The sequence below is a fragment of the Peromyscus californicus genome, unplaced genomic scaffold, assembly GCF_007827085.1.
Source record: "Peromyscus californicus insignis strain IS unplaced genomic scaffold, ASM782708v3 Scaffold_5__1_contigs__length_169319896, whole genome shotgun sequence".
NCBI lineage: Eukaryota > Metazoa > Chordata > Mammalia > Rodentia > Cricetidae > Peromyscus > Peromyscus californicus.
Genome location: NW_026294573.1, coordinates 27,486,583 through 27,500,742, shown reverse-complemented (window position 1 = coordinate 27,500,742; position 14,160 = coordinate 27,486,583). Strand labels below are relative to the sequence as shown.

Below are 14,160 nucleotides of genomic sequence, written 5' to 3'. Positions count from 1 at the left end.
AAATTTGGCCCTTTCTTTGCTGATCCAGGCAAGTAAGTAAGTGAATCTTTAAACATCTTTCACATTTTTATTTCAGTTTAGCGATGAGAAGGGCAGATATTTTAGGCATAGGTAGACAAGAAAAACTTGTAGTTACTGGTCACTGCTTTATTGCGCATTAATTGTATGGTTCACAGATGTACAAGTTACTTTCTGAAGGCCAGTGTGCAACTTCCTTACAGAAGCGAACCCGGAGGCACACGGGGTTGGGTGGTGTCAGAGTCCTCCGGCATGGGTGGGCTCAGAGGCTGGGTCACGTGGCCACGACCGGACCGCCAGCTCGGGCTTACAGAGGGGAAGCCTAAAGTCGGCTGGGGGGTTGGGGGGCAGGGGGGCAGTGGGCGGGTCGGGGGCAGTGGGCGGGTCTGGAAGTTGGAGGCCTACGGGGTGGGCGGGGCGGGGCAGGCGACTGCCGCCTTCCGGGCCCGGAGGGCGGGGGAGGAGACATACGCGGCTATGGCGCTCGTGCTCGGCGCCCTGCGTCTCCTGCTCGGCGTCTTCTTCGCGCTCACCGGGGCTGCTAAGCTCTTGCAGGTCTCGGCCCCCGTGTCACAACAGATGGTGAGCGGCGCGGCAGGGGCGCGCGGGGAAGGACGGGAGTGCTCGGTTCCCGCGGGCTGCTTGCCTCCGGGCGCCAGGGCGCCTAGGCCTTCCCTGGCGTTCTCCGCACCTTCTCCAGGTGGGAGGAGGCGGGACTTACACTCTTGGCCCAGCATGCTGTCCCCAGGCCAATTTAGAGCTGGAGAAATGATGGGACCCGGGGGTCCAGGAGGATGAAGTGGGAAGGTGACTGAGCACCCCTCCCCATCCTACACTCATCACTCAATGTTCCAGTTTGGGGGGGGGGGGGCTAATGAGGCAGGAAACCCACAATATAGACCAGGCTGGCCTCGAACTTGCAGAGATCCACCTGCCTCTGCCTCCCAAGTGCTAGGATTAACGGCTTGCACCACTTTAGAAATCTCCTTTCGTAAGCTTGGAAGCTAGCCGTGAAGGTAAAATGTAATTTGCCGAAAGATCACAGCTAGTCAAGCAAGGCCCAAGGTAGACTAACCTATCCAAGACTCCACAGCGTCCCGGGAAATATGGGATGGAGTCCTGGAAGTCACTTGACTGTAGTTCCTTATCATGAGAAAGTCCACCAATACTGCCAGGCTCTGCGGAAGACTCCTGTTACCTCCTCCCAAAGCTTGCATACTCCTCCCCGACCCCAACCTGAGGTGGTGGTTTTTGGGGGGCAGACAGCTTAAACTCTCTGCAAGTGTGTCCCATCGGTGGCCCTTGGGCCACATATACTCCAGGATGGCTGTCAAATGTAGCCCGATATTTATTTTAAAATAAATTTAAATTTAAAACGTGATTTATTAAAAAACTCAGTTGTGGGCTTCTGGAGCAGCTTTGTGGATGAGAACATTGTGTCAGAAGACACACTGGAGTGCAGAGTAGGAGAAAGAGTGCTGCTGGTGGTCCGTAGGAAGCAGTCCCGAGGGTGGAGCTGGCCCAGGGAAAGGTCTGGGTGCGATGGATTGCTTTAGACTCCCTCGGCTGTTGCTCATGTGTGCCACAGTGGGATCAGGACCTGCACAGGAGATGGAAAGTGGAAACCATTCTTTAAGGAGCCTTTCCATCCCATCTCTAAATGTTCCGCGTGAAGAGGAACTAGGCCTGGCACAAAGGATCTGCGGCCTTTCCCAGGCCCTAGCCCTAGATGAGAAGGCCCAAGCCCTGTTCCCTTTCCAGGGATTTGAGGCTGGGTTATCATCTATGGAGAGGTATGGTGAGGAGAGAAAGCCATTTCTACACCTGTGACCCTTTTCGCTTGTGGAGTGTCTGCTCCTGATTCCAAAGGTCATAGGGTGGCCCCCTCCTCTCCAGGCTCATCTTAACCTGCATCTGGCCTGTGGCTTTGTTAGGGGAGCGGATGACAGGCAGCGGTGGTCTCTGTGGTGCCTCCAGGCACTGCATCTCTGAGGAACACAGCTGACAGGCATTCCCTGCCACTCTAGAGAGCCTTGTTCGAGCAGTTTGCTGAGGTGTTTCCATTGAAGTTGGTCGGCTACCAGCCAGATCCTAGAAACTACCAAACAGCTGTGGGCTGGCTGGAAGTGCTGGCTGGGTTGCTGCTGGTCGTGGGTCCACCTTCGCTCCAAGTGATCAGTAACCAGTTCTTGATCCTGCTCATGATGGGTAAGGGGGTACCTGGGTCTCCTGGGGATGACAGAAAGAGTTAGCCGTCTTTCCTTACTGCTGCCCTCTTTTTTTCCTCTGGGACCAGGAACACTTCCTGCCCGACCAATAGCTTCCATAATATTGAGACCAGGTGTTTTTGAAATGTCATGGACCATATCCTGGCCATTGTAACACAGTAACATGCTTTCCCTATCATTTCTGTGGCCGCATAGTGTGAGTAGTGTAACCTCAAGAGCTCCTCCTCCTCCTTCTCCATGCTCCCTTCCTGGAGGGAGTGGAGCAGCAACCACCACCTAATGTATATATGTACCTGGAGCAGGGGTTCTCAACCTTCCTGCTCCTGTGACCCTTTAACACAGTTCCTCGTGCTGTGGTGACCCCCAACCATAAAATTATTTTCATTGCTACTTCAGAACTGTAATGTTTGCTACTGTTATGAATCGTAATGTAAACATCCGTGTTTTCCTGTGGTCTTAGGTGACCCCTGTAAAAGTGTCACTTGATCCCCAAATAGAGTCATGACCCACAGGTTGAGAACCTCTGCTCTTACAGATGTGGGAGCAGCCAGCAGGAAAGCTGGAGTCCCCTGACCAAGGAGGCAGAGAATTTCTCTAGGATGCACTCTCTCAGAAGCTCTGCCAGTTGAAGTACCTGCCCGGGCAGGACGACAGGTGCTGTGTCAAAGGCTAGACACTCTTGTGCTGTTTTGCATCCCCTGGCCAGCGCCACATTATTGCCACTAAAACATTCTTTCCATTTCTAAAGCCATCCACATTTTCAGATCATTACCACACTTCCACCTCAAGCCCCTGAGCCCCATTTTGAATTCTCCAGTAGGATTATTATTATTAAGAAAGAGTTGAGCCGGGCGGTGGTGGCGCACGCCTTTAATCCCAGCACTCGGGAGGCAGAGGCAGGTGGATCTCTGTGAGTTCAAGGCCAGCCTGGACTACCAAGTGAGTTCCAGGAAAGGCGCAAAGCTACACAGAGAAACCCTGTCTTGAAAAACCAAAAAAAAAAAAAAAAAAGAAAAAGAAAAAGAAAGAGTTGGGGGAAAGCTAGTTTCCATATCCCTACTTCCCACCTTGACTCTCCCCTCTTCTGGGGCCCGTGTATTTCTTGAGGCTTCTAATTCTTTGTCCTGCTTCCTGGAAGAGGTGTGAGGGGTGTTTAATGGGAGGGCCCGAGCTGGAATGGGTCAGCCTGGACTGGAACCCTTGAGTTGTTGGATCTTCTGGATGTTCATTCTTTCTGTTCTAGGGGCCATCTTCAATTTGGTGGTTCTGAAAGAGTCGCTGAGGACCTACATCCCAGCCGCTGTCTGTTTGGGGCTGCTGTTGCTGCTGGATACCTGCCAGTTCTTAGCTCGAACTAAGAGGGTGGTCAGACGCCGCCGTAGCAAGAAGATTGCTGGTGCAGCCTGGAAGTCTGGGAACTGAGTCTTCATGCATTTACCACAGCAGGAACAGTCGCACAACAGTGTCTACCACTTTGTTAGGCCCACATTCATTCAGTGTAAAAGAGGTACCTTGTCTAGGTCCCAGTCTCCCCTCATAACTATGTTGCCCTGTTTCGAGTGGGGTGTTAGCATTCTTCATGTCATGTGAAAATAGGAAATAAGCAGAAAAGAAACCAAAACCACCCCAAATTCTAATACCCCATACATAAATAATCATTTCATTTGGTATAACTGTACCTGTTGACTTTTTTATGATTATATACAGATTAATTTTTTTAATGAAAATGAGACAGTATAGCCTGTTTTATTGTCTGCTGTTAAGAGCCAGTGTTCTGCCAGGCAGTGGTAGCACACGCTAATCCCAGCACTCAGGGGCCAGAGGCAGGTGGATCTCTGAGTTTGAGGCCCACCTGGTCTCCATAGTGAGTTCCAGGTCAGCCAGGGCTATACAGAGAAATCTTGTCTAGAAAAGCCAGAAGAAAAAAAGATCCAGTGTTCTTCAACATTCCCTTTTACTTTTATCAACGTTAGTGGCTTTCAGTACTCTATTCTAGGAGTGCCTGGAACTGAGATGAAAAGGTGGCCGAGGTGCTAAGAGCACTTGCTGCTTTTGCAAAGGGACCAGGGTTCAGTTTCCAGGACCCACATGACATCATCTTCTGGCGTCCTGGAGCACCAGACATACACATGGTACACACAGACACACAGATATATATACACACACATATATCTGTATATATGCGTACCATGTGCATATACATGTATATATATACATACACACACACACACATATATATGAAAGCAAAACACTTATACACATAAAATAAAAATATTTTTTAAGGATGTGTTCTACTTATTCTATTTCCAATCCTGCCCATGAAGAATATCTGGGTTGTTCTTTTTTTTTTTTTAAAGTAAAACTCACAGTAAATTGCCTCTGCATATTTATTTCCTTTCCCAAGAAATAAGGGTGCTATCTCAAAAAGCATTCACATCTAAAGCATGCTTTAAAATTTACAAGTTGACACTGCAGAGTCGTAAGTGTCTGATTTCTGCCTGTGCTCACCTGAGTCCCTTGAGAGATTTCTTGCCATTTCTCTATTTTACAATTGTAGAGCTGACAGGCACCTGCCGAAATGGTGAGGTGTGGCTCTTAGTCCAACGTCCCTTAACACCTGAGTGTATGTGGGGGGACAGCTAGCTCCTGATAATGCCAAGTGACTCAGCAGTGTCTAACCCTGTGTGTGTGTGTGTGTGTGTGTGTGTGTGTGTGTGTGTGTGTGAGAGAGAGAGAGAGAGGGAGAGAGAGAGAGAATATGAGAATGGGGGTGAGGAGGAGAGGGAGAGAAGGAGGGGGTGATCACTCATGGGAAAACTGTTAGGGCATCTAGTGTCATGTCCTCAGACCATCCTTGCCAGAGTCCACTGGAGTCCTTTTGGGGTGTGATGTTTCTTTCATGAGGGAAGATAGGTAAAAGAATTTATATTTTGCAGTTCTGGAGTGTGAACTCACAGTCTCACTTATGATAGGCAAACACAGTACTCCTGAGCTTGACCCCTAGTTTCTGTTCCAAAACAAGGTATCACTGAGTTGCCCAGGCTGGCCTTGAACTTTGTAGCTTAAATAAGACTTGCACTTAAATCCTCCTGCCTCAGCCTCTCCAGTAGCTGGGATTACAGGCTTGTGTAGTCAGAAGTTTTCCTGTGCCCTGCCTGGTCCTGCAGCCGCTCAGACCCAAATAAACATACAGAGGTTTATATTAACAATTGCATGGCATATGGCAGGCTTCTTGCTAGCTAGCTCTTATAACTTAAATTAACCCATTTCTATTAATCTATGTTTTGCCACATGTTCCATGGCTTACCAGTCTGCTGGCATGTTGTTCCTTGGGTGGCTGGCATCTCTGCCTCTCCTCTCTTTATCTGCTTGGATTTCCACCTGCCTCTAAGCTGCCTTGTCATAGGCCAATGCAGCTTGCTTTATCAACCAATCAGAGCAACACACATTCACAGCATAGAGAAAGACATCCCACAGCAGGCCTGTAGTAGGGCAGGCTGGAGTTTGCGCACGTTTTAGCTGTCTGCCTATAAGATGCTTTGGGTATAGGAATATTAGCTTTAGGGAGCACACAGGTGAAAGCTGTATTATTTCATGCTCAGTACTGAACAGTAGTTCCTGCTGTGCCCTCACTTGCACGAATCCCGGGCGAGCTTATAATTCTTCGTTGGATCTTCTTGTGTCTGAAAGCACAGTGATACGTTCCACCTACAGCAAGGGTGGAGAAATAGATCAATAGGTAGATAGTTCATAAATTATGTGACGGTGTCACAACATTAAGAGGGGTCTGGCGAGATGATTCTGGATAAGGGTGATTGCCACCAATTGCTACCGATGACCTGAGTTTCACCCAGGAAGTACATAGTGGAAGGAGAGAAGCAACTTTGGAAGATTGTCCTCTGACTCACACATGCTCTGTGCTATACACATTCTCGTATACTCTCTCCCTCCCACCCTGTCTCAAGGGGGTCCAGAGATGACTTAGTTTCCGTGTTGGTTAATTGGGCTGCTTAATGAGAACATCAAGGACCAATGTAGTTTCAGCTTTTAATGTACTGGCTACTGTCTTCAGTTTTGAAGAATAGCTGCGGTTGCTTCAGGCGGTGTATTTGCACATAATATCCAAGGGTAAATAGAGAATGGGAAGCTCTCTTGGAAAACCCCAGATCATCCCTTGTATCTAATTGGCCACGATGAAGTTACATATCCATACTTAAACCAATCGCTGATAAGGAGAATGGAATTCCCAGAATGGACTGAGACTGACAAAAAATTCACCCATACTCATCACCAAGAAGGCCGGGGGTGGGTGGTGGTGTTAAAGGTGTGTGTTTTTTCTTGGTTTACTTACAGAATATGGAAAATGGCAGAAAACACAGCCTGGTGCATAATAAGTGCTCTTCAGATGCGATTATTCAATCTCTATTTGTTCTATCAATGAGAATATGGGTCTGGAAAGACTGTGTGCCTATGTGTCGGAATGGAGACTAGAACTCAGGCCTGATTGAGTGCAGAACTCAGAACTCAGGTTTTTTTTTTTTTTTTTTTTTTTTTTTTTTTTCCAGTGCTTCAGCTGCCAAGATGAAAATTTACAGGCACAAGACCTGGGATGACCTACCCAGCGTGATCAACTCTTCCTTACTTTCCAGAACCAGCAGTGTGCATGTAGAGCCCATGAAAGCGGATACACCAGGAGCTCCAGCCTCATGCATTACCTGACCTTCCAGGATACCCAGCCTGTCTCCAGCCAGGACGTCGAGTAAAACCTCTTGCAGCTGGCATTGAGGGATCCTGTTTTCCAAGGCGGGTTAGTAATTATGGACTCCAAAGCATGGCTGTGGGGCTGGCCCAGCACCTGTGGGAGAGGCAGGGGGTGCTGGAAGAATGGATAAGCCACCTGGTGTCGAGAAGCAGTTTGATTGACAGCAGCTGAAGCATCTTAAGCCCCAGCAGTGCCTTGAGGAGCCCAGGGAGCCAAGCTCCAGGAAGCCATAGCAGAAGTGTAAGAGCTCAGCACAACTTCCAGCCATTTGGCCTCCTCTCGTCCCCAGAAGACACTCCCAGATCCTGGGGTCCTGGCAGTGCCCCTACAAACCCAGCATGCAGCTACCACATGTGAGTCCTTGTCTGGCTAGCTGTTGGGCCCGTCCTGTACGTCACATTGTGGGACTGACTTGGGAGAGTCTGGTGTATGTGAGTGAGGGGATCTGGCTCAGCTTCAGGTTCCTAAAGCCAGGATCCCAGAGCAAGCTGGAGCAACGAGAACAGTGGCAAAAAGGAATAATACGGCACGATAGCGAGAGGTTTGGGGCGGGGGCTGGGGGTGGGGGACTTCTAGGGACCAGAGCCACGGCAGATAGGCTCAAAGGCAGACATGCAGATTTTGATACTAAAAGAGATTGAGTTCAGGAGCTGAGAGGATATGTATGTGTCAGAAACAGCAAGAGGACCTTGGCTTGTGTGCACACCCCTTAGGGAGAGGGTGAGGCTCCACCTAGATATTTTTGTGCTGTGTGTGGAGTGCTTGTGTGGGTGTGTGCATTTATCTGTGTATTGCCTCGAAGGGACAGAGGGTGAGGTATGAAATCTCTTCCCAGTGTCAGCCACAAGACTCAGAGTTTTACTTGTTCTCTCCTCAAATATCCCCATGGGGTAGTTAAACCTCCATTTTACAGCAGCAAAGACAGTCACTGCCAGGCTGAGAAATTAGCCCAGGACCTCACAGCAAATAAATGTGTGTGATTCCCAGACCTGTGCCCTTCTTGCTTCTTATCCGAAGTTCTGAGTCTGACACAGAACTTCCTTGGAGGTCTGAAGGCTGTGAAGCCTTTTCAGTCCTCCCAAAGGTGCTTCAGGTAGCTCTGGAGCACACCCAGAGAAGATCTCACCAAAGCAGACCAAGGTCAGCGCGCATAGGCCTGTCCAGAGTCCCTACAGCACAGGACCATTCTTCCACCTCTGCCTTACCCCGTTGCCACTGATCTTCTGGGAAGGGTTGAAAGGCTTATATCAGAGTGGTCTTACATCACATGGCTGTGCCTCTACATGTCTGACCTGTAGTCTCCCTGTGAGGGACCTCCCTCCTCCCAGTCAGTCACCAAGGTTGGAACTAGCCACGTTCTCTGGGACTCCGGCCTCTTTCTCATTTCCCACAGCTTGTCACCAAGAACTCTGGAACCCACCCTGTCCTTCATGTCCTCAGCAGCAGGTGCCCTCTCTTAAGGATGGCCTTGCCTCCAGAGTTCTTTCCTAGAAAGGACAGAGGGAGAGGGTACTGACGTGGGAAGGGATGTGAGGGAGGACTTTTGGTAGCTAGGCCTCCTGTGACCTCTTCCTCAGTTTAAGGGATGTTGGTGTTGGCCGCTGCCCCTGGGATGAACTGGCTCACATTGGTCGGTGTTCCTCCATAGCTCAGTAGCCTGTGCTGCTTCGGCTCCACGGCAGATGTCCTGCAGATGCTCAGCCCACACGTGGTCAATCTATGGCTTCTTGGTGCTACTGGTTGGAGACCTGGGCCACCTCCACCTCCTCAGTCTCCTAGCTAGGAAAGCCCTGGCGTACTGCCTGCCACACCCTACTACCATTATCCTGCTAGGATTCAGGGTTGAAGGACATAGATTCCAACTCTTTGTTTTTGTTTGTTTGTCTTATTTTGTTGTTTTATTTTCATTTTTGGAAGACTGGGTTTTTCTACATAGCCCCGGCTGTCCTGGAACTCACTCTGTAGACCAGGCTGGTTTCGAACTCACAGAGATCCACCTGCCTCTGCCTCCCAAATGCTGGGGTTAAAGGTATGCACCACCATTCCCTGCTTAAATGTCAATTCTTAACATTTTCAGGTGAGTGAATGACATCTGGATATCATTAATTTAAAACTTAAGGACTCAGATATCCTGGTGTCTCGTAACTTCTCCTCAAGTATTCCGGGATTCTACAAGCTTGTCCTTTCCTGGTGCATTCCTGACGCAGAGTTAGGATTGCCTCCTCCCACTCTAGCAGGATGCCTGCAACTCTGCCATCACCTCCACTGTTCCAGGACTCCTGTGCCAGGACTTGGTGGAAATCAAGCTAGAGCTCCATCCTGCCATTAGCCGGACGGAGATTGGTGAGGCTAACTGCACTCCGTTTCAGCTGATCGGAGACTCTCAGTGCACATACCTGCCCGTGGCTCTGGCTATAATGCATTTCCTCCGTCTGTGCTTGGACAGCTGAGCCATCTGCTCTTAGTGGGGAAGGAAACCACTCTCTGCTCTTCGCCATGTTGCTGGAAGTCCTACAACAGAACTGTTTGAGTCCCAGGGAGTTCCACTTTAGCAGGCGAGAACAGCAAGCCCATGTTGCCAAAGTCTGTCAGCTCCTCCCGACTCCCTACACCCTCCTGGCCCTCTCACTGAGTTTGCCTCCTAGTGATAAAGTCAGTAAATTCCCTCTCCCCTTTTGATAAATTGCCCCGCGTTGGTCCCTTATTCCTTCTTTAACTTGTTTCTTTATGTTTTAAAAGTAACACATGTTCATGAAAGTAATTCAGAGCAACAGAGAAAAATGTAAAAAATACAGAGTGAAGGTCCCTCAGCGGTAGCCAGGGTTTGTAGTTTATGTGTGTGCATGCATCATTCCAGATGTTTGCCGTTTCGATCAAAGGCACAGGAGCAATTTTTATCAGAAAGCCACAAAGGGGATCGTGCCACAAGACTCTGTAATTTGCTTTCAGTTTATCTTGTGCCGCTCCCCATGTCTACACGGGCAGGGCTCGTTCTTTTTATCACGTTATCCATATTTTACTCAGTGGGCCCCCTAGATGGACATTTGTTTCCACGAGTTTATGCCACAAACAGTGCTGCGTGAATGCCCTTGCTCACAAACCTCTGCATGTTTGTGAATTTGTAGAGCGAATTCCTGGCAGTGAAATTGCTCCGTCACAGAGGATGTGTGTGCAGTTTAGTTGTTTAATAACATCTAAATATTATTAATATCTAATCTACTGTCTCCAAAAACAATGCACTCACAATCACAACCCCACCAACAGTAGGTGGCACTCCCTGCTTTGCCACGCCCTCACGAGCACGAGGTGATGTCACCTGTCTTCTCCAATCTGTACTTTTGTCCTGCTGTGCTAACTTTCTGTTCCTACATCAGATACCCGGGGCTGGAGATAGAACTGAGTGGTAGAGCACACTTGCCTAGGATGCACAAGGGTCTAGGTTCCACCCCTGGGACAGCAAACAAAACAAAAAGAAATAAACAAACATCTCAAGTATTCGAGATAATTGACTCACAAAGAGAAAACACTTAACTTCGTCCTGTGACTGATCTGGCTCCCTTGCACTTGGTGCTGTGGTCAGGCAGCGAGCGTTTATCATGGAGGAGGAGCATATCACGGAGTAAAATCACTCACTTCATGGCCAGGAAGCCAAACAGAAACAGGAAGACAGACATCAGGGGATCTTATGCTCCCCTTCAAGGGCATGTTGCCAACAACCTCAAGACCTTCCATCAGGCCCCATCTCTTAAAACTCACACAGACCCCATCTTCTGTGTGAGTCAGCTTCCCTTTCCTGGATCAAAATCCTTGAGTGACTCGACTTACAAATGGAAAGGTTTCTTTTGGCTCACAGTTTGGAGATTTTGGTCCATGGCTTGGTGGGCCTCTTGCTTGTGGATCTGTGGCAAGACAGCATGTAATGATGGGCAGGTCTATGGCAGGAAAAGCAGAGCTAGGGGAAACCCTTCCCCCATGCACAGTTCACAAGGGAGGATGGGGTGGAACCCCACGATCCTCTTTGAAGGGATCCCCGACATCATGAACCTCTGACTCGGCCCCACCTCTTACGGTTTCCATCATTTCCCAAGGGCACTATGCTGGAGCGCTCATCTTTAAAACGTGAGCCCTTGGGAGAGGTCTTAGATACAAACCACAGTCCCTCCCAGTGTTGCCACATGGGGCAGCAAACCTTCAACACAGGGCTGATCTAGTTTACTTTCCATTGCTGGGACAAATGCCATGACCAGAAGGAACTTAAGGAACAAAGAGTTTATTTCAGCTTACAGGTTAGAATCCATCGTCAAGGGATGGTTTCTAAAGCAGGGACATGGAGGAAGGCTGCTCAATGGCTCGAAGTCCTAGGCTCTTTCTGCTAGCTTTCTTTTATATTTTTAAGACTTATTTGATACATATGAGTGTTTTGCCTGCATGTACAACAACTGCGTGCCTGGTGCCCACAAAGCCCTTGGATTGCCAGGACCTAGAGTTAGAGATGATTGTGAGTCATACATGCTCTTAACTGCTTAGTCAACTCTCCATCCCTTTAAAAGAATTATTTGTGTGTGTGTGTGTGTGTGTGTGTGTGTGTGTGTGTGTACCATGTGTGTAGGAGCTTGAAGACATGAGAAGAGGGGATCAGATCCTGTGGAGTGACTGTGTGGGTGTCCTGAGAGAGCGATGAGCACATTTAGCTACTGAGCTATCTCTGCTGCCCTCTGCTGGCCATCTTGTATAGCCCAGGCCCACCTGCCTAGGGATAGTGCTGCCTACAGTGGGCAAGGCTCTCCACGCTAGATAGCAATGGACAAAATGCTCATAGAATTGTGCCTACAGGCCAATCTGATATTGGTAATTCCTCAACTGAGGTTCCTTCTTCCTAGGTGTGTCAAGTTAACCACCAAGATTAGCCATTGCTGGGGTCTTGGAGGGACATTTCAGGTCCAAACTGTAGCAGTGCCTCATTCTTCTACACAGATCTGAACACATCTGCCTCCCAGCTATGAACAGAGTTAACTGGCTTTCTGTTTTTGGATTTTCAAGACAGGGTTTCTGTGTGTATCCTTGGCTGTCCTGGAACTCACTCTGTAGACCAGGCTGGCATCGAACCACAGAGATCTGCCTGCCTCTGCCTCCCAAGTGCTGGGATTAAAGGTGTGTGCCCCCACTGCCCGGCGAGTTAACTTTTTATTTCTCTTTCCTTGAGGATGTCTCAGACTCTTTGATATATATTTGGAACCTGGTGAGTGGGAAGAGGAAAGATCTCATCTGTGCCCCTCACATCAGTCAACACTTAGCCCATCCTGCTTGTTGGGAGAATTAAATGAGAGTCCAAAAGCATACCACTAGACCAAATTAGTATCGTCAGTTCTCAACCCTTCCTTGGGAATCAAGCTGGCTCATGCCAGCATCTCAGCCCAAGGCCAAGAGACAGCTGAGGCCCCCAACATCCTGAATTCATTTGCTCACGCCCCGATGAATTGCTCAGCCCCACAGGCCACGCAAGGCTGGCTCTTTGAGAAATGACCTGGCATCCACACCAGGGCCAGCTGAATCTCCTGAGGCTGAATTCAATTCTGTCCGAATAAAAGATGATTCCCGTTGGCCTCATCCATCCCTGTGGTCTTGTACTCTCATGCTTTTGATGTAACATTTCCCCCAGCAATGTAGTCAGTTTCCGTTGGGAAATGTCCAAGTTACGCTTCTGTGTCTGGCCTGCGGAGGAAAAAGAACTTGAGAGTCAGTTGCCTCTGGGAGGTCAGACACAATGGAAAGAAATCCTCTGGCTAGAATTACCGTGTGTGTGGATCCCCTCCTCCCTCCAGGTCAGCTCAGGAAAGAGGGAATGGGATGGATACCCAGAGGCAAGCACCCGAGAGAGGATGACAGACTGGACCACGGTGCACTGTCAGTCCTTTGGGACTTAGTCCCCAGACTTTACCCAAACTTTCAAAAATTTGACCCAAGACCCTCCTTCGGTTAAAGGAGAAGAATGGAGTCAAAGTTGCTGTTTGATTTGAGGCTGGACACTCCTTCCCCCAGAATTCAGGGGAAAACTCACCTGCCCACATCTTCAGTAGCTGCCGGTTAGATCTCCTGCTCCTTTGAAGAGCCAGGAATGTTCAGTCCCTCCCTTTGCCTACCCAGGATGCTCTCCACCGTAGGAGTGGACATGGTGTGGATATAAGCTGCTCCTGGCATAGAGAGTGTTAGGCACCAAAGAAACCTGGAACAAGTGGCTGACTGAGGTGCCTATTAACCATATCAAAGTGGAGCTGGGTGTGGTGGCGCATGTTTTTAATCCCAGCACTCAGGAGGCAGAGGCAGGAGGATCTCTGCGTTTGAGGCCAGACTGGTTTACCAAGAGTGAGTTCCAGGACAGCCAGGGCTGCACAGAGAAACCCTGTCTCAGAAAACAAAAAAACAAACAAATAAGCAACAACAACAAAAAACCAAAGCCAAAACAAACCACAACAAACACATCAAAGCATTGTCCGGCTCTCTCAGCATTGCAAGTACCTGTCACAGAGTTCTGGCTCCTCTTCGCACTTCTCACACATACCGCACCCCCCCTGTTTCCTATCCTAAACCTCTCCAGACCCCGAGCTTTGCTTCTTTCCCCTCAGCTTCTGATTCCTATATAACCCAGCCATTTTGGCCGTCCGCTCGTTTGTTCCTCTCTGTCCCCTCTCTTGTCCCTCTCCTCTTCTTCTCCCCGCTCCCCCACAACCCCCATGACCTGGTCTGTTCTGCTGGCCATGTTCAGTCTGGACTCTTCCTGATGCCTCTGGCTGTTGTCTCCTATCTACAATAAAGACCTTCTCCTCAACCATCCCTAGGAGCAGCCATGTCCTCATTTCATTCAGAGAGAATGAGATCCTCCTGTCTACTGACCTGCTCTCCTTCAGCTCAACCACAGCCCAAGTGTCTGAAACCCAGCCCGACACTATTCCTTCTTTAAATAAAAAAAATTACGTCTGGGTAGGATGTGTGCGAGCAGGTGCCCACATCACAGCACACAGGCGGAGGTAAATCAAGTACTTTATCCACTGAGCCATCCTACCAGTCCCCAACACCACTCTTGCCCTTTGCCAGCACCTGCTTACATATGACCCCTTGGGCCTGTGTGCCAGTGAGGCATCCTCTGTGACCCTG

At 49.2% G+C, this 14,160-nt stretch overlaps 1 protein-coding gene across 3 annotated transcripts; it reads left to right on the top strand.

The window, feature by feature from the left end:
* The first annotated feature begins 461 nt into the window (after positions 1 to 461).
* Positions 462 to 13,837, top strand: Tmem35b (transmembrane protein 35B). 3 transcript variants are annotated; one of them, XM_052715043.1, is made up of 5 exons: positions 462 to 600; positions 2,046 to 2,226; positions 3,490 to 3,753; positions 6,812 to 7,361; positions 9,086 to 13,837. In XM_052715043.1, the coding sequence occupies exons 1-3, from the start codon at positions 496 to 498 to the stop codon at positions 3,666 to 3,668; spliced, it is 465 nt and encodes a 154-aa protein (XP_052571003.1). In that variant the 5' UTR covers positions 462 to 495; the 3' UTR covers positions 3,669 to 3,753; positions 6,812 to 7,361; positions 9,086 to 13,837. The 3 variants fall into 3 exon arrangements, 2 of the variants coding, with proteins under 2 accessions (XP_052571003.1, XP_052571004.1); XM_052715044.1 differs by lacking the exons at positions 6,812 to 7,361; positions 9,086 to 13,837 and adding an exon at positions 2,782 to 2,900 and having other exon boundaries at positions 3,490 to 3,601; XR_008213498.1 differs by lacking the exons at positions 2,046 to 2,226; positions 6,812 to 7,361; positions 9,086 to 13,837 and having other exon boundaries at positions 487 to 600; positions 3,490 to 3,603.
* Positions 13,838 to 14,160: the final 323 nt, after the last annotated feature.

Coding starts and splice junctions, on each gene's coding strand:
- Tmem35b (XM_052715043.1), top strand. CDS start 496: ATGGCGCTCGTGCTCGGCGCCCTGCGTCTCCTGCTCGGCGTCTTCTTC. Junction 601..2,045: donor CCCCCGTGTCACAACAGATG/GTGAGCGGCGCG, acceptor CTGCCACTCTAG/AGAGCCTTGTTCGAGCAGTT. Junction 2,227..3,489: donor CTTGATCCTGCTCATGATGG/GTAAGGGGGTAC, acceptor TTTCTGTTCTAG/GGGCCATCTTCAATTTGGTG.